At 39.1% G+C, this 20,882-nt stretch overlaps 1 protein-coding gene across 2 annotated transcripts in view; it reads left to right on the top strand.

Moving 5' to 3' along the window:
• Positions 1-7,796, top strand: part of LOC308678543 (uncharacterized protein) — an 86,162-nt gene extending 78,366 nt beyond the window's left edge. For both annotated transcript variants that reach the window (XM_081345774.1, XM_081345773.1), the window contains exon 5: positions 5,078-7,796. In XM_081345774.1, coding sequence (XP_081201900.1) covers positions 5,078-5,206 — 129 coding nt within the window. In that variant the 3' untranslated portion in view covers positions 5,207-7,796. The remainder of the gene's footprint in view (positions 1-5,077) is intronic.
• Positions 7,797-20,882: the final 13,086 nt, after the last annotated feature.

The raw sequence follows: 20,882 nt of genomic DNA, 5'->3' as shown, positions 1-20,882 counted from the left end.
TATAGCAGAAGTCTCCAAAGGTTTTTATATTTGGGAAAGTGTCATGGCTGCCATTGCAGATACCTATTCATAAAAGATCTCCACTGGTTCTTTTGACAAGAAATAAAATATGTATTTTCTGAAGGGCCAGCTGGTATGGCTAAAATAAAAGTAAATTGTCCAGGAACTTGAGCTTCTCCATTTAAAATATTGTTTGGTTACACTGTTCTCTTGTTTTGAATGTATAAACAGCTATGCATAAATAGTAATTATGTATTCAAACTGGCAAAAAATGTGTTTGACTCTGCACCAAATAGAGGTGTCAACTTCTGTTCACTTGAGTTTGATATAATATGGAGGGGGGGTATCTAAATTTTAGGAAGCACCTGTATTAAGATAGTTACAGGAGATATAAAAAACCAAACGCTTCATTGTTGTCAGACGTTCTACATGATATAGAACTGGAAAAGAGAACGTCAATATCGGGACTATTCAGTCTCAATCATTTAGATTTCAGATTGCTTTATTCCTCCATCTGTCCAGCAGATTCAACTTGCTAAAGAATGTACTCTCATATTGACCTTCAGAATTTACAACCAATTACTTTTGTGACTTTTAAAACAGAAACATATTTTTATTTCAAAACCCAAGAGAGAGAATGGATAACTTAGTTGTCCATTATGCCATCTTCTGTTACACTTGTATGTAAAAACATCCATATTATTAGGATTTTTTCTCTGAAAATTTGTTTGTAAATTAACTGATAAGCAGAATTGCAGACATAGTTGGCAAAACTGAATCAAAGTAACACAACTGCAAAAGTTTACAGATATAAAATATACATATTTGGAAAAGACATTGGGGTGAGAAAAAAATGCAACAGTAGGTCTCTAAACCAAATGATTGTGTAAACATTCATAAAATGCCAACTAATGTATTTGTGGGTTTTATTTTACAGCCACCCTTACTAGCATGTAATTATATGCTATTATAATTACATATTATTAGAATTATGACTTGAAAAACTGTAGCACTTTGGGGCAAATTAGAATTCAGCATTCCTAGCAATAAGGCTCAATAGCATGCTTTTAAGTAATTTTTTTTAAAAAGGAAAAAATTTTCAGCAATACAACAACCATTATTTAAAAGATTTTAGTGGGTCCATAAAGAAATGCATTTATACATATTTGTATATATAACAGCTTATGCCATAACTAGTTAGGCTTATGTATACCCTCAAGGATGGCAGTGAAGTGAGCTCTAGTCCATGAAAAATTGTGCTATAATACATCAGTTAGATTTAAAGTGCTACAAGACTCTCTTGTGCACGTTTGTTTCTCTATGTGCTGCCTATATGGACTCTGCTTCTTGTATGACTTTATTTCAGCTTTGACTCAGCCTATCTCTCCTGTCTCTTGCTATGGTGTATTGCACAAGACAAATCAATAACACCCCCCACATTTTTCTTCAAAAGTAATGTTCGTATTGCATCAGGAAGCAGCCTCTTGGTTAGAGCTGAGTAAAAATACTCTAAAGATCATGCATGCAGTATCCTTTATATTGTAATCAAAGAATATTTAGATGTGTAATTTGACCAGGCTGCCAAACTGCTGTGTTGTACCTTCTGTTAAAATGAAATGTCTCCAGTTTCCAAGACTAGGAAGGAAAGAATGGTGCGGATAATCTGATGGACCTTTTTCCATCAGATAAAAAGATTTGACTTGGCTCAGTCATACAGAAGAACTTAAAGTTCACGACCTCTTAAATCAAAACCTATTAAGGAATGTGCATAGGTGAAGGAGTGAAATCCTGGATACAGTGACCACCTCATGACGAAATGACCCTGAAGTGTAAGAGGTCACTTCTAGACAAAAGAGCTGCTAATTGTTTGTTAAAAATCCAAATCCTTTGTAAAAAGAGTAGTGTCCAAAATGGTTAAGCAAACTCTGGCATTTGGAAAGCTGTGCTGAGCTGGTAATGAGGTGGGGAAAAAAGGAAAAGAATAAGCAATGTGTTTAAAATTTAATCTGGTTATACCCAAAGTTCAATTCTCTTCAAAGAATGCTGATCCAGCTTTTTAGAATAAAGCTGCGGCTAGGAAAAAAATGAGAGTAGATGTTTTTGTTTGATTACTTTTTATCATCTGATTGACAATTTTGTTCCAGTAATTATTATTGGATTTTTATTTCATCTTTATATATACAGTAAAGCAAGCAGTGGCTTATTTTCTTCTGCCCTTCAGATAGGCTGGACAACAATTCCCGTCGTACTCTTGCCCCATGCAGAATATCATTTTGTCAAGACTGTGTAAATTTATTGTAATTTATAACTAATAAGGCTGTTACTGCTAAGTCATTATAACTGAGCTTTTAAAAAACAGTTCCTTAATTCATTTTCACGACCTTCTAACATTAATGAAAGGATTTAAGCAAAGACACTAAATTATGAGAAGATTTTTGATGAAAAGATTTTGTGTAGTTTTGATGGTTTAGTGTAGGATAGAAAGTTGGGGATGGATCAATAATTATTTTCTAGTACTGATTCTTTTAATTGCTCTTCTCTTACTGAATAAGTAAGGTACAGTTGCAAGAAAAAGTATGTGAACCCTTTGGGATTACGTGGAGTTTTGCATGAATTGGCCATAAAATGCGCTCTAAACGTCATGTAAGTCACAACAATAGAAAAACACAGTCTGCTTAAAATAATACTACACAAACATTAGCTGTTGTCATGTTTTAATTGAACATAACATGTAAACATTCACAGTGCAGGTTGGAAAAAGTATGTGAACCCCTAGCCTAATGACTTCTCCAAGAGCTAATTGCAGCCAGGAGTGAGCCAACCTTGACTCCAATCAGTGTGATGATATTGGATGTGTTGCTGACAGCTGTCCTGCCCTTTAAAAACACACACCTGTTTTGGGTTTACTGGTCTCAAGAAGCACTGTCTGATGTGAACCATGCCTCGCAGAAAAGAGCTCTCAGAAGACCTATGATCAAGAATTGTTGACTTGCATGAAGCTGGAAAGGGTTACAAAAGTATCTCCAAAAGTCTTGATGTTCATGTGTCCATGGTAAGACAGACTGTCTACAAATGGAGAAAGTTTAGCACTGTTGCTACTCTCCCTAGGCGTGGTCCTATAAAAATGACTGCAAGAGCACAGCGCATAATGCTTAATGAGGTAAAGAAGAATCCTAGAGTGTCGGCTAAAGACCTACAGAAATCTCTGGCACATGCTAACATTTTTGTTGACACATCTACAATAAGGAAAACATTAAACAAGAATTGAGTACATGGGAGGACACCACGGAGGAAGCCATTGCTGTCGAAAAAAAATATTGCAGCATGTTTGAAGTTTGCAAAACACCTGGATGTTCCACAGCGCTACTGGCAAAATATACTGTGGACAGATGAAACCAAAATTGAGTTGTTCGGGAAAAACACACAACACTATGTGTGGAGAAAAAAAGGCACACCACACCAACATCAAAACCTCATCCCCACTGTAAAACATGGCGGAGTGAGCATCATGGTTTGGGGCTGCTTTGCTGCCTCAGGGCCTGGACGGATTGTTGTCATTGATGGGAAAATGAATTCCAGAGTTTATCAGGACATTTTGCAGGAAAACGTACGACCATCTGTCTGCCAACTGAAGCTCCGTAGAGGATGGGTGATGCAACAGGACAATGACCCAAAGCATACAAGTAATTCAACAAAACAGTGGCTTCAACAGAACAGAATACGCCTTCTGGAGTGGCCCAGTCAGAGTCCTGACCTCAACCCAATTCAAATGCTGTGGCATGACCTTAAGAGAGCGATTCACACCAGACATCCCAAGAATATTGCTACACTGAAACAGTTTTGTGAAGAGGAGTGGTCCAAAATTACTCCAGATCGTTGTGCAGGTCTGATCTGCAACTACAGGAAACGTTTGGTTGAGGTTATTGCTGCCAAAGGAGGGTCAACCAGTTATTAAGTCCAAAGGTTCACATACTTTTTCCACCCTGCACTGTGAATGTGTCCATCTTATGTTCAATTAAAACATGACAACAGCTAATGTTTGTGTAGTATTATTTTAAGCAGACTGTGTTTTTCTATTGTTGTGACTTACATGACGTTTAGAGCGCATTTTATGGCCAATTCATGCAAAACTCCACGTAATCCCAAAGGGTTCACATACTTTTTCTTGCAACTGTAAAGGTAAAGGTTCCCCCGCACATGCGTGCTAGTCGTTTCCAACTCTAGGGGCCGGTGCTCATATCTGTTTCATAGCCGAAGAGCCAGCACTTGTCCGAGGACGTCTCTGTGGTCATGTGGCTGGCATGACTAGACACCAAAGGCGCACGGAATGCTGTTACCTTCCCACCGTAGTGGTCCCTATTTTTCTACTTGCATTTTTACGTGCTTTCGAACTGCTAGGTTGGCAGAAGCTGGGACGAGTAACAGGTGCTCACTCTGTTACGTGGCACTCGGGATTCGACCTGCCAAACTGCCGACCTTCTGATCGACAAGCTCAGTGTCCCAACCCACTGAGCCACCGCGTCCCTTACATTGAATAAGTACAAAATATAAATATACACTGAAGGGAATTTTCTAGTACTATAAAGTACCTAGAAACTTTAAACCAAAATATCACACATAATAAGGAAGTTTAACTTGCAGTCATGATTTAACTACTGTCAGGATTTCATTCATATTATATACATATTACATATTTAACACATATTTTGTGCTTTCCTTTCTTCAACCTTTTAAAAGATTTTGATTTATTACTAATTTACTATTATAAAGCTTTTGAATCACTTCAGTTGTGATATATTACTTCAGAGTTCCACAACATTTTTGGCTTTGCAGACCTGGTTGGGGGGGGAGAGAAAGGTTCTGCACGCACAGCACCATTTGCGTGAGGGGTGAATGTATGTGCTCACTCACTGCTTGTGTGAGTGGGGATGTGCTCACTCACCCACCACTTCCACAGTTCCAAAAGGCTCAAGTCCTGGTAGTGGGCTGCTGTGTGGGGGTTGGTGACCCCTGTTGCTGTCATTCATTTATCCTATGGGAACTGGTAATTATCTCTTTCTTTTTCTTCTCTATGCAGCATATCAACAGCAGTCGGCCCTCACCCCACTTTGTGTATGATCCATCGATTTTTGCCTTCCAATCCCTGAGCACCTTGAAGCCTTTGAGCCCAATAGCTCCAGTTGAAGAACCATCATGTGCCTACTGAACAATGTACTCAAAAGTCTCAGGAATCATCATATCAACCAGCTGCCCAAGGGACATGGAGGGCACATATCTGCAATAGGTTCCAGGATCCTTGGTATCAGGAGATTGGTGTCTTGTCTGTTGTCTGTTTTACATGCCATTATAATGTCTGAAGATTGTCAGAAAGGAAATGTATGTGCATCAGCCAAGCTAGGCACATAAATTGTGATGCAACTATCAAGATACTATTGATTCACAGAAGGCTGGTTTCTTATAAATGGAGCGAGCATATTACCCTTATAACTGATCTTCAGTGAGTGGTAGCATTTAGCCAACCTTGACTTATTTCAGAAGCTAAACTGGGTAAGGCTTAGTTTATATGTAGAACCACCTGGGCAGTCCAAAGTTGTTATCTGGATTGGTAAACAGGAAAGAAATCCCAGCCCACAGTAGGGGAAGGACATCACAAACCAATTCCATAACATTGCCAAGAAAACAGCATGGATGCAGTCTTAGGAGTTGAACTCAGCTTGAGAGCATCTTCACAATATATTATAAATGAGCAACTGCCCATGTGCTAAAACCCCAGCAGTAAGCAGCTTTCTTGTTCTTTATCTAAGAGAATTATTCCTTGTATCTAGGAATGTTCAGTAGACTAGGATTTATCCAGGAATTGGAAGGATCTCTGCTTTTAGTATGAGTCTGAAAGATTAGAAACATACGGTTTTCATCTCGCAGGGTAGGTAAACTTATTTGGTTTTGTGCCACCAAGTTATAAGGTAGACCAAGAAGCTTACTGAGCTGTGCAGCAGCTGAATTGCTTTGAAATTAGTAGAGTATGAAGTTAAAGAGACAACTATATATTTTGTTCAGCACAAATAGAATTAGAGCTGTACAGAGTCTTAGGATATACAGTAACTGGATAGATATTTGCAGGTAGAAGAATAAATGAGAAGTTATAATTTCCTTTGACTTGTCTGAGTATCCTTTATAAAGCCATGTGAATGTCACATGTTCTTTTAGTGAAGTTGGAATGAATACTGCAATGATTGGTTTGCACATCCAACAACATGTCTTATAGCATTCACTTTGTAAACAACTTATGAAATTGTAACAAAAGCAGAAATATGACTATAAGCTGCATTTGATGTATAACCCACTGGTTTAGGTGGATGTTATGTAAGACATAAATATGTGGAAGGAAATACTTCACAAGTATTTGCATTATGATCTGTCTTTTTAATTTTGTTTTTTGCTGGTAGGAGTAATGAGCAAAGCAGAAAAAAGGCATGTTTTAAAAAGAGCAGCTTTACAGAAGCAGCCATATATTTCAAGCTCAGCTCTTCTGTACACATTGGTGATAGTTTCTGCTTTGCATTGACATCTGAGATACCAATTATTCAGGTAATCAGTTGGCCCAACTCTACAGGTTTTTGTGCTAACCCAATGAAGCTTATGTTCTGAGATTTAGGAAAATAAGTTTTAACAATGTGCTATATTATCTTCTCTATACAGTGTGTGTCAAAGGCATTTCAGTCTCAACTTGTATACTAATCGTATGAAGAACAGTGTAGAAAGAACTCCTGTGTTATATATTTTTTTAATTAAAGAATAATGGAAACTATAACTTGACCACTGTTTTGAACACTTTTGTGCTGTCTTCTACAATTAAATATGTAGACTGTAGGAGTTGAAAAAGATGGCTCATAGGGGGGTAAAATAGCCAACAGCTGTGAGGTTCTTTTTATCATTGGAATCTTAAGGCCAGAAACTTTCTAGTCAGAATGAATTAACTCAGCTGCTTTTAATCCTAGCAGTAAATATGTTGGGTTTATAAAACCTGGTGGCAAAAGCATAAGAATAAAGGAATACGTGAGTTACTGTATTTCTTTTCTATACCAGTCTATATAAGAAGAAATCAGGGATGGATGGGCACAATCCTTCTTAAACCACTAATTAAATAAAAGATAAGATGATATTCTTAATTGGTTTGAGAACAGGGTCAAAATTGACATGCAACAAAATAGTTTTTCTAAAGCAATTGTTCTAGTTGAAAGAGGGGAGGTTCCCTTTTATCTTCTAATCCTAAAGATGATTTTTTATAGGTCAGTGCACATGTTGAAGATCTATAATCTGAAAGGATTTGGCCTTCCTCTAGTAATGATAAGGGCAAAACCTAATGTGAGTTTTCTGTTTTGGCAGATTAGACTTGACCTACAAACCACCAGCACCTGTCATAGTCAGGATAATTTGGAATGTGTTTTCATACATATAAAGTTGCCCTCACTTTGTTCCGTAGATACTGCAGAATGTTTTTTGGGGGGTGGGGTGTTGGATCTAGAAGATATTGTCCTGATACTCTTAAGACAGGGGTGTCAAACTCGCAACATCATGTGCTGTGTTGTATTGCAGCTTTTTTTTGCTATTGCCGGCAATGGGGTGGGCATGGTTTTGCTATGATGCATCTGGCCCGTGGGCCGGCAGAGTGACAACCCTGCTCTAAGGTGAAAGTCTGGAAAGAGAGATGACTGCTGATGAAGTGCTTCTCTTTAATACTTTTGTAACATTTCTCTGTCTTTGGTTTTTAATGAGGAAAAATAAAGTTATATTTTAACTGCTGTTATTGTCCTCCCTGTTTGCTCTCCCTTTACTCTTACCTTAATTCTAAGGCCCTAAGGAAATTCAAAGCATTTTTAATGTTACTATTTCATAGCAGACCATACCTTTGCATTCCACATTAAAGTATTTTCATCCCTCAAGAAGAAAACACAAAGTTACTTAACTGGAATCTTCTGCAAACTTTGTAGGTATGAATTTTGCAACCTTAGCTCAAATAGAAAAACAGATTCTTGCCTGTCCCACAGTTTAGTTAACATCTTTTCTTAGCCAACTTTATACGAGCAACAATCTTTGCCCTACCACCACTGAAAAACGAATGAGAATTACAGTCTTACATAGCTACATTTGTAACCTTTTCACAGAATCATGATGAGATCATAGTAAGTGAATGAATTTTACAGCGTCCATGTAACAAGATATTTATAAGACCTGATGGAGGCAACTTTGTGGTGAGGGATGTTATAGGGAATATTTTTGCTAAGAAAGCTATATTGACAGGGAGGCAAGCACAAAATGGTCTCAAAACAAGGTGGTTTACTTACTGTTTTATATACTGTACTACCAACTTTGGACATTCTAGAAGGTTTAGAGTGAATAGTGTATAGGAATAGGTGTATAAAACAGTCCCATATATTCATACAACTTCATTGAGCAGAAGTTGACATTTCCTGCAAATGCAGGGTCCATTTTTTTTAAATTTTAATCAATTGAGAGTTGATTCATTGGTTGCAACAGAATTGATCAAGTGGCTTGTCACCTGAGCCTGACATCATTGGTTGAGAGAAAGTGACTGGCCTAAAGTCACTAAGCCAGCTTTCATGCACGAGGTAGGACTAGAGCTTGCATTCCTGGTTTCTAGCCTGGTACCTTAACCACTACACCAAACTGGCTAATTCAAATCCCATAAAACCAAACCAGGTGGAAAAAAGGCAGCCTAGCACATCCATCTATTGACACAGCATCTGCCAGAAGAAGATGACTTTGTCCCCTTCTTGAAAGTAAGTTAGTGCTTAGTAAATGAGAGGCCCCCACCACCATCAACATCACTTCTTGGGAAGAATGCAATACCAGTCTGTATCCAATCAGCAGTGTTTTTGTAAATAATGTCACAGGGACTGAGTTCCATAGGGCTTTGTAGTTGGAAATTAGCAGACCGAGTTGAGCCTATCAAATAATTGATAGTGCAACAACCAAAACACTGGTGCTGTATTGCTAAATATGCATTCTGGTTCAGTTACCTTTTCTTGAGTCATCATTACCACTTTTTGCTTTGCTGTCATCTAGTGGAACTCCAAATGGTATACATAAGATTCCCAGGAAATCTCCCATGTAATGACCAAATCTCGATTTGCTTAGATTCAAATGAGGCTACAGCTTGACATTCCATGTTCCATTCATGCTGAGGGAAGCTGTCTTAGATTATTGAGAGATTGCCCTAGTAGTACTAACCTGACACAGCTGGCTAAAAGTTGAGTTTGTGGTTGAACAGCCAAGAGCAATTTTTATAACTTGACTGTAAATCCTCATCCTGTTGTTTCTTGACTAGAATCATGCAGGCGTTTCCCCTCAAAGATGAAAGCAGATTATTTAGACTATAAAAATCCACAGAGAGCTACTCAAGCAGTTATGTTTTTCAAGTTGCAGTCTGGCGGGTATTGGGAACATTCTAGAAGTTAAAAAAATCCATGTGAAGTTGCTCAGCCTTGGTGAATTGGACTTCAGTATCCAAAATGTCCTAGATAAGACATTGCTCAGTTTTTTTTTCTATCTGCCTCAACAATGTCATTTGGTTAAATTGGTAAGTAATGTATACTTTAGTGCAGGGGCAGGAAATCTGGAGATCTTGGGTGCTTAGACTTAAACTCTTAAAGTAATATGGTTTGTGAATGTTTGCATATGAGCCATCCTTTTCTCATGTATGAAACTAGTATCACATCAGGCATGAAATGGGAAATAGGCATCTAGGAATGGGAAATTATCAACAATGGATGGGCAAACAACTCTTCTGAGGCTCCTGGAAGACAACAGGGTACAAGAGCCTTGGTGGAGCAGTGGGCTAATGCCTCCTTAAGTAACACCAGCTGCCTGCAATTAGTGCAGGTTCGCATCCCACCAGGCTCAAGGTTGACTCAGCCTTCCATCCTTCCGAGGTAGGTAAAATGAGGACCCAGATTGTTGGGGGCAATTAAGCTGACTTTGTAATAATGCCGCTTGGGGGGTGTGTGTGAAAGCCCTAATAAGCAGGCATATACATAGAATGAAGGCTACTGCTAAGTTTGTAAAGCCGCCCTGAGTCTTCGGAGAAGGGCGGGATATAAATGGAATTTAAAAAAAAAAGTTATGTGTTCAACTATTTGGCAAAATTCTATGCAGGTACAATAAATACATGTAAAAATCAATCCCATATTCCTTGAATTGTTTCTATGTCTGGATTGCTTGAATATGAAGGAAACATTTTTTTCCATACTTACATTCACAAGCACAAGAAAGGTGTGAGTGTATACCCTGTACAGTCAGTCAAGTGATCTTCAAGGGAAAGACAAAGATAAGTGGATTAATCAATCAGGACAGGGAACTGATATTCTCTTTTTGGCCATATCAATTAGGGTTATATGGCTTCCTTTCTCAAGGAGGGATACCATCCAGTCTTGCCAAGGCATTTTAATTTGAAAGCCTTTCTGTATGCTCAGTCCCTATGATTACATGGCAGTAGGGAATGCTCACCCTACTGTGAAGAGCCTACAAATCTACTAAGGTGTGCTCACACTCAGTTTTTTTAATAAGCTCTGTGATAACCAATCAGCCATATATGCCTTGAATGGGCAGACAACCTTAAAATCAAATATCGTTTGCAATCCTTCTATACTGAGAGCATATTTCTGTCTCCTGCTCTTATTGTTGTGGTCTCCCTTAATGAATTCCTGCCTGCAATCACTTTATAGCTCAAAAGCTATGTGTGGGGGGGGGGGCGGGCGCTGTTTTGTTTCTTTCGTGTAGAACTACTAATCCAGCCAATTATGTTTGTGGATTGAGAGCAAGTCATTTTAACAGTTATACCAAAGAACAATACAGAGTTGCTGTTTTTTTCCTGGGGTTATTAGCATGTCCTAGCCTTGGTGTCCTTGGACTTTGATCTACAATAGCAGTTAAAGCCCAAATGCAGTACCAGGCGCAAAGTAATTTACCAACTGCACCTATTGCCCTGGCACAATAGCTTCTCTCCCTTCTGAGATGCTATAAATGTTAACTCAGAATCTCCTATCTTCTCCTGCTACTCAGGGAGTTGTCATTTAATATGAGCTTTTCCTTAGTTGCACTACTAATGTCTGAAGATGTTTATCTGCCACTTGGCATTCCTGGCAACCTCTTTTTAAAATGCTTTTTGCTAAGCTGCATCTTCTTTAACAATGTTTATTAACAAAGCAAAGCAATAAGTCACAATTGGCTGGATTCTTGCAACATCCTAGACCTGCCATATGAGTTTGACTTCCAAGTACCAGAATTCCTGATGAACTCTGTACTTAACCGTGTAAATATGGATATGTAGAAAAAGCCAGCATGAAGCTGAAATATAAAGATGATGGCATCAAAATACTTCAGTCATCCCTCCTTCATCCAGCCTTTCTCAGTTTGATGGGGGAATTTGTTTTATAATTTTACCCCAAAAGAGATAAATAGCTATTACAAAGAACTGCGGTGGCACAGTGGTTAGAATACAGTATTGCAGGCTAACTTACTGCTCAATGCCAGGAGTTCAATTCTGACCTGCTGAAGGTTGACTCAGCCTCCCATCCTTCTGAGGTTGGTAAAATGAGGACCCAGATTGTTGGGGGCAATTTGCTCACTCTGTAAACTTCTTAGAGAGGGCTGTAAAGCACTATGAAGTGGTATATAAGTCTAAGTGCTATTGCTATTGCTATTCTCATAATGGGGACTATGCTCTTGCTGTTACTTTACAGATATGGGGGTTAAAGATGCTAGTGTCCTGCCTTTCAGTGTCTGGTGTTCTCATCAAGGGTTTGAAGTTTTTCTGATCTCCAAGTTTCAGTTAAGCTCTGTTCTTCAGGTCTGGAAACAGGAGGAGCCAGGAAGGCTGTAGTGCAAGGGTGTCAAACTGCCGGCCCACAGGCCGGACGCATCATAAAGAAACCGCACCCACCCCATTGCTGGAAAAAGATCCAATATGTCTCACGACGTCATGTGATGTTGCGAGATTGACATGTCTGCTGTAGTGTAATGGAATGAAATGTAACAAATTAACACCAACAGGACTCTGCTTCCCACGCACACACAAATTAAAAGTTTGGTTGTGTAGAGAATCAGGGAGATAATCTTGAGACAAATGTGCAAGAAAAGTTACCGAGGTAAAGGTAATGGATGAAACATTTTTAAGTCATGCAAAACAAGATAATATTTGGAATCAGGGCAAACACTTTCCTGGTTCACTGGGATATAAGAGGGAGAGGGGATAAAGCATAATCAAGCTTGCAAAATTCTGTTCTTAAGAGTCTATCTCCTGATCTACTTTGAAGCACTGATAAGTTGAGAGGCAGCCTGATGGACATTCAGGAACATTTGATTGCCTATAGATACAACACTGCTTCTCTCTAAGACAGAGAAGAGAAATAGACTCTTTTCAACAGGGAATAACATTTTAGGAATTTGAAAGATGGGTTTCTGTCCAATGTTGAATATAAACTGTGTATTATGAAAACCAGTCAAATGCAACAGTTGGCTTCTAATATAAGGGTTGCTTCCAGCTACTGTCTCTCAGTCTGAACCACTTCATGTTCTTCCAGTTGTCTGCAATTATTGGACAGAAGCTTTTGACAATTTCAGAAAAAGCCTTTAGCTCTGCTTTTTCTCCTCAAGTTAACATCTCCTTTAAAAGATTTAAAAGAGTCACTTTGTGGTGAGATGGGTGACTAAATAAAATAAATAATAAAATAAAATAAAATAAAATAAAAAGCTGATGATTATATTGGTATAGGAATGAGCCAAAGAAGGCTTCTTATGATTATGTTTCCCAAGTTGTATTCTCATGAATATGTGAATAGAGATCATTTACACACATTGAGGGAAAATCTAGCTTACCACATGTTGCAGGTATTTTGGTCTTTAACAAAATGGTAAATTAAGATCTTGGGGAGAAGTGAGTAGAGATCTCTGATTCTCATATACAGAATACACAGTGTCCTACCTGATGTGTTTTTTTTTAATTGCTGATGTACAATAATATGGCAAAGCAGTCTATAGTGGGAACCCCATGCAGAAAATACACACACACACAAAATCTACACAGACACACTCACCCATACACATGGATGCACTGGCACACACTGGCACTTTTGGCTGTGCAGGATTAAAAAGCAGAAAACAGCCAATCTAACATTGGAGTTTGGATTCCCGTGCTACATTAAAAAGCAGAAAACAGCCAATCTAACACTGGAGCTTGGATTCCTGTGCTGTGCAGGAGGTTGGATTAAAAGTCCTCCAAAATCCCTTCCAACTCTATGATACTATGAACATTTTTTCCTTTGTATTTTGAAAGGGGGAAGAAGCAGAGCCATAGCAACTGAGCTGAAATAAAATGCTATTTCTTAGTAATAAATTTTGCTGGAGATGTAGCTGGCTGCAGTTTTCAATTACATTCTACTGCAGGGGTTTTTTGCATCCTTCCCCCATCTGTTGTCTTCTTCATGTGTGGGATGCAACTCCCATCTCTGATCATGCCATGTCAGTGGAGATGATGAGACTTCTAATCCAATGTTATGTCTTGCCTGGCTGGTGGTTTCTATAAGGAAGTCACTCCTAGCTTTTCTAGAGCAAAACTTGAACTTTCAGCTCTTGAAGGTGGCTGAGTTTCTTGAAGTGCCAGATAAATTTCTTGCTGGGTCAGTGAGCCAAGTGCCTTTTAAAGGGGTTGCAAATAAGCAAAGGTTAAAAGGGCTAAAGAATGGGGAAAGAAGAAAAATCCATCCTGGAGTCAGAGCTAGATTTATGGGTCATGGAGGATGGCAGGGAGGGTGAAGCGAAATCTGTTCCTCAGCAGGGAAACCAACACCCATTTCTGGGAGCAGGCATGTCTGGATCTTGGCCCAGGAGCCTGGCTATATTCCATCACCATGGTGTGCCTTGACTGGAAACAAGGGTGAGGTTATTCCCGAAACGACACCAAAGCTTTATTTTGTAAGGTTAGCTGAGGCTAAACTAACTTCAGAAAGAATTAAAAACTGAAGCATATCAGGAACCAACTGTTGTTGGTTTTTTTTTTTAAAAAAATAGAGCTCTAAAAAATACTCAGGGTTTGTTTTGGTTTGGTTTTGGAGGCTTTTCTGCTGGAAATGGGCACCTGACCCCCCGCTGAGTGTTAAAACATTGTGTAAGCATTCCACTCATGAAATTTTCACTTTTATCAACTTTTCTCACATTGAGCAACTAACCAGCAGTAGCCAAGGGACTATATTGGTGCAAAACAAAATCTGCTGAAGATGTTACCTAGCCTGGTAACGAAACATCCAGAAACCAACCCACAGGTTCCAAGAACGAACCTTCACCTTCTTCCTACACCCGAGCTACAAATATTTGCCACTACAGTAATGTCTAGATCAGGGGTAGGCAACCTTGGCTCTTTTATGACTCGTGGACTTCAACTCCCAGAGCTCCAACTCCCAGCTGGCTCAGGAATTCTGGGAGTTGAAGTCCACGAGTCATAAAAGAGCCAAGGTTACCGACCCCTGGTCTAGATCTTTTTGAATCATCTCTCTTCAGATCTGGCTAGTCATCCCTCCTAGCTTTGTATCATATGGACGGGTGGCATTAATGAGCAGGTTTTGAATATGGCCATTCACCCAGTTGTGAGTCCATTAAGCAGACACATCATTTACCCTATATTTTATCATATGATTATGAAAAAATGTAATGACATACTATATTAAAAGTTTAGTGTAAGTCTACATTCATTATATCTATAGCATTCCCATGTCCTACTAACCTATTATGTAACGTTATCAAAGAGAGGATAGAGAGAAGGAATCTGGTTTAATTGGTTTGTGACCAACCCACGTTATTAACTCTTACATGCCTATTTAAGTGAACATAAACATAAACAGGCTGCTTATAATATAGTACCACTGTACACTGCGTTGGGGAGACCACACTTGGAATACTGCATCCAGTTCTGGTCACGAAGGTACAAAAAAGATGTTAAGACCCAAACTACCAGAATTCCTGCTGTAGGATAACAATACTTTGTCTGAAGAGTCCCAATAAGAACAAAAAACAGGTCATTCAGTGCCTCCTGATGGTCAGTGTAACAGAAAGCCCTACTTTCAAAACGGTTGCTGATTCCAGCACACCAGTGAAATAGTGATGATGAAGCCAATTGCTTCCTAAGATCTGCCCTGAAGGACACTAGAATGATGCACAAAGTGGCCACCACATCCTTTTTTGCTGGAGGCAAGGGCGGGTAACAACATGAATTTTGTTGACAAGCCTTAACTTTGTAAGTGAAATAGTGACACAAAGAAAAGTCAAATTTCTCGTGCAATGTACATTTTTCAAACTACAAGACCCATTACATGAAGCTCTGAAATTTGATTTGTTTGCAAATATTCTCTGCTACCCTTGAGCATGCACCAAGCAAATGAATGTATTTTCTGTTGCACCTTTTATGCTACACATTCCATGATCCTCTGAAAAGCTCAAGGGAGGGGAGATGTGAATGACTTCTATTTCAGATTAGGATCTTGCTGGCTAGTGACTAGCGGCAGTTGTAGCCTAGACATGGGATGCCTGTATAAGGCCAAATTGCTCATGCATTCACCTCTCCATTTAGTCAGGTGATGTCAATCCAATACTTACTCATGTGGGTGGGAGTTAGTCTCATTGGAGAGTTGGGGGGTGTTCTAAAATCTGAATGAGGGAGGTGGAATTGCATTGTCTTTTGAGGATTTCTATTCCAATATTGATTTTAAAAACACTCTATAGGGAAAGTGATTTTCCTTTACACAACAAAAAGGTCTAGGGTGTGGAGGAGTTGCTTTCTGAAGGGAAATCTTGCCCCTTCACCATCCTTTCTGGCCTAGGACAAAAGGCCCTTTCACATAACAAATCAAAACACGAGCACACTGAGGCTTTGTGAGATATTCACACTAGTCCCCTTGCTTCTCTTTGGTGGCAATCATATGCTATCGGCACGTAACTGAAGGGGTGTGCATGAATCCCAGCTGCCCAGCAGCCTCTCTTTTATGCTCTGGTGTAATCTCTAGCAGAAGACCAGGGGGACGTGAGGAAATGCAAAGTTTAACTTTTCTTTTTAAAAAAACTCCAGAGGCTCCTCATTGCTTAACAAGAGAGAGTTCAATAAGCTTTCCTATATAAGCTGCAAATGAAAGGAATGTATAGCTTCTGAATAACTACAAAAGAAAGAAACCAAGGGAAAAGAAGTTTGTAAAGTGTTTGAACATGGGAGATGTGGAGAAAAGAAGTGCATGGCCTACAGCTAATTCCATTTCAGTCATTCAATGGCCAGATCCCCACAACTGTAGAAGGCTGGAATAATACCGTGGCCAGTTGGATGCCAGAGTAGGAAAGAAGGAAGGAAGGAAGGAAAGAAAGAAAATCCTTTCCTGCACAATAGTTACTCAGAAGAAAGATTTTCAGCAAATGTGCCTTATTGAACAATCTAATTGAATAGGCTAAAATCTGATCACTTAAGTATCAGATGTCAGTTGCAAAAATTCAGACAACAAGATGGCATCAAACAAGCATCAGACACAATCCTTCATTGCTGCCATCTATGGGTTAGCTGGGATTTTGGAGTTGAGGACTTGTAACCTTAATTGTGAAATATTTTCTTAGACCTCATGAAAAGCTTAAAGGGAAGTCAAGCCTATTTTCAATAACCTAAACAATATACTATCTATGATATATAAATGAGACATTTTTGTCTCATTTCAACAATGATTTTAGGGGCTAATATTTTAATACTAATACTAGTATATTAATAATACTGAAATATTACCTCACTTATGTGAGCAACACACACTCCCCATTTTATTCATTGAAAAAAATAATTCATGAATCTATCTGCTTTGGATTCCATTAAAAATGTATGTGTGTGATACATTTGTGTGTAGTTACTTTAAAGTAATTACATTTCAACAGTATAGAAAGTAAGGCTAATGGCTTTATAGGCTCCACAAGGGTTGAGACCTCATCTCCTGGTACTCAGATCCATGGTAAATTGCTGTCCAATCAGTGGTGGGATTCAAATATGTGAACAACCAGTTCTCTGTGTGGATGCCTCTTCCGGAAGTCCATTCTGAGCCTGGGCCACAAAAAATTAGCTACCGGTTCTGCCGAAGTGGTGTGAACTGGCTAAATCCCACCACTGTGTCCAATGGTCTCCTCATGAGGAGCTACGATTCAGAACACAAGTGGGATATCTCTTGTCCTCTTTTTTATTCAGAGAGATTCTGTTAGACCAGGCATGTAGCTGATCGGTAAATCCTGACTATTGTTATCTTCACTTCTTCAGAGATATTTAATGTAACAACAATAACAACAATACTGAGAAATTCAGGACATGGCTATTAAACATCAAAAACATCTGTCAGACTATCCCACCTCCTTTACATGGATGATCTGAAGCTGTATGGGAAAAAACATCATCTGAAATACAATCGCTGCTGAACACTGTCCGTATATATAGCCAAGATATTGCAATGGAGTTTGGCTTGGACAAATGTGCCACACTTACTCTCAAACAAAGAAAAATAGTAAAAACTGAAGGAATCAAGATGTCCCACAAAAATAACATTAAGAGTCTGGATGAGGAAGATTACTACAAATACTTGGGTATCCTTCAAGCTGACAACATCAAGCACACTGAAGTCAAGAAAAAAATTAGAGGTGAATACATCAAGAGAGTGAAGAAGATCCTAAAGTCCAAACTCAATGGAGGAAATACCATGAAGGCAAAATACCTGGGCAATTCCAGTCATTAGATACACAGCTGGAATAGTGGACTGGACTCAAGCAGAACTAAAAGCAATGAATAGGAAGACCAGAAAAATAATGACAATGAATCATGCCCTTCATCCACGCAGTGACATTGACAGACTCTATCTACCAAGGCAAGTAGGTGGACGTGGAATGCTGCAAGTACATCAGATGGTTGAAGAAGAAAAAATGGCTTTGGAAGAATATCTGAAGGACAATGATGAAGATGCATTGAAATTAGTATATCAGGAAGGCTTACTGACTACTGGAGAGACCAAACTGGCCTACCAGAAAGACCAAATGAAGAACAGAATAGAGGCATGGGAAGACAAAGCACTACATGGCCAGTATATTAAAAAAATAGCTGGGAAAGCAGACAATAACAAGACCTGGCAATGGCTAAGAGCAGGAAAGTTAAAGAAAGAGACCGAGGGACTAATTCTGGCTGCAAAAGACCAAGCCTTAAGGACAAATGCATACAAAGTCAAAATTGAGAAGACAGCAACAGACAGTAAGTGCTGCCTATGCAAAGAAGCTGAAGAAACAGTGGACCACCTGGTAAGCTGCTGCAAGAAGATCGCACAGACTGACTACAAGCAGCAGCATGACAAAGTAGCAACAATGGTGCATTGGAAGATCTGCAAGAAATATCATTTGCCTGTAAGCAAGAACTGGTGGGATCATAAAATAGAGAAAGTCATAGAAAATGATAAAGTTAAACTGCTCTGGGACTTCAGAATTCAAACAGACAAGCACCTGCAACATAACACCCCGGAGTTAACAATTGTTGATAAGAAAGACAAAAAAGTCTGGATAGTGGACATGGCAGTGCCTGGAGACAGCAGAATAGACGAGAAAGAACTGGAGAAGATAACAAAATACAAAGACCTACAAATAGAAATAGAAAGACTGTGGCAAAGGCAAGCAAGGGTAGTACCAATAGTAATAGGTGCCTTGGGTGCAATCCCAAAACAACTGGAGCACCACTTGAACACCATTGGCATTGACAAATTCATCATTAGTCAACTGCAAAAGGCGACCTTACTAGGAACTGCTTCTATCCTGCGACGATATCTGTAATACCATCAAACATCCATATCTGCCTATCCCAGGTCCTTGGTAAGGACCCGATAGGTAGACAAAAATGCCAAATCCAGTCTGACAATCTGACTGACTGTGCGATGATCAATAATAATAATAAAGTTGGAAGGTACTTTGGCGGTCATCTACTCCAACCCCCTGCTCAGGCAGGAAACCCTATACCATTTCAGACAAATGGCGGTCTAGTCTCTTTTTAAAAACTTCCAGTGTTGGAGCATTCACTACTTCTGGAGGCAGGTTGTTCCACTGGTTAATTGTTCTAACTGTCAGGAAGTTTCTCCTTAGTTCTAGGTTGCTTCTCTCCTTGATTAGTTTCCATCCATTGCTTCTTGTCCTGCCTTCAGGTGCTTTGCAGAATAGCTTGACTCCCTCTTTTTTGTGGCAGCCCCTGAGATATTGGAACACTGCTATCATGTCCCCCCTCGTCCTTCTCTTCATTAAACTAGACATACCCAATTCCAGCAACCGTTCCCTATATGTTTTAGCCTCCAGTCCCCTAATCATCTTTGTTGCTCTTCTCTGTACTCTTTCTAGAGTCTCAACATGTTTCTTACATCGTGTTGTAATTTTTACATCATTCACCATTTCCTCGCTCTCAGAAGCTTCAGGCCTAGCCTGATCCTGGCACTGCATCCTCCATCTTGTAGATTTTGTCCTCCCCATGAACATGTCTGTTTCACCCCTTTTCTCCTTTTACTTCAGGGAACAAAGCGGAGAGCGTCAGTTGTGAATAAGCACACATTTTTTTCAAGACATTCTTTACCTTACAAGATTGATATCAAGATAAAGCAAAGCCATTCTCAAATTTGACCAGTTCCACTAAATAATTTTGTCACTAGATGGCACTAGACCTGGCTTGATCTGTGTAGGTCAGAAGTTTTATGTTCAGTTCTTATTGGTTTGAAATAGCAACATCCTTCTTAAAGTGCCTGATTTCAGGTCCCCTAAAAACTCTGTACACAACCTTTTGGAGACAGGCACCATATAAATGCAGTGAAGATGTGCCTTAGCCCAGGGATCTGCAACCTTGACAACTTTAAGAGTTGTGGACTTCAGCAGTCCACAAGTCTTAAAGTTGTCAAGGTTTCCCCAAAGGATCTTAAAGGCAGAAAAGCAGGCCCAGTTTTTCTTAATAGCTCCAAGCAGAAACTAGGCAGAGACCAGGTCTGTAAAAATGCAGATTTGATAATCCTATTTAGAAAGGTTGGGGCCAGGAAGCTTGGAGCTGATGAGATTAGAAAGAAAAAAAACCCTAAAATCTACATTCCCCCACCCAAACTCTAAAAACATGACATTTAGGACATAATAGGATTAACCCACTCCCATCAGAATACCAAAAGGACATACTCAAAAGCTCAGGTCAAAGTTTATGCCATAGGAACGGGTAACAACCTCAAACACAAAAGCCCAAGAAGGTATAAAAACCCACCACTCCCAGCCTCATGTGGTCAGCTTTCCCAGAACTACATTCCTGTCTGACAGAATAAACTACAACCTTCTTTCTAAAGCAGTCTCCATTTTGTTTATTCCCGGCTTGGACTGTACCCTGAAGAAGATTTTAACAAATCTTTAATCTTTGTAAGAGATTTTCTCCTGATCAGTTAATATAATGAATAAGAATGGTATGCTTACTGCCTAAACTTTTTTTCTTTTAGGTTTAGATTTTATTTTTTATATATTTTATAGATAGGTATGCAATGATGATGCCACGTAACCTGACAATAAAACATTTTGTTTATATTTTTAAAGACTTGCATGCATCATTGTAACCTCTGGTGACCAGGAAAAAATGGCAAAAAAAGCAGGATCTGGGCATTAAAGCACTACCACTAACTACTAATGTAGTTTTGCAGTGATTGGCTGAGATTGGAAATAAATATTACAGTGCAAGCTTGTTATTTTTGGTAAATCCTAGCACTAAAAATATAAAGGTGTGGCTAAAACAATACCGACTATATTTGGATTTTTATTTT

Source organism: Vipera berus (genome assembly GCF_964194415.1).
Source record: "Vipera berus genome assembly, chromosome: 1".
NCBI lineage: Eukaryota > Metazoa > Chordata > Lepidosauria > Squamata > Viperidae > Vipera > Vipera berus.
Note: the sequence above shows the minus strand (reverse complement) of the source record. Positions and strands in the feature narration are given on the sequence as shown.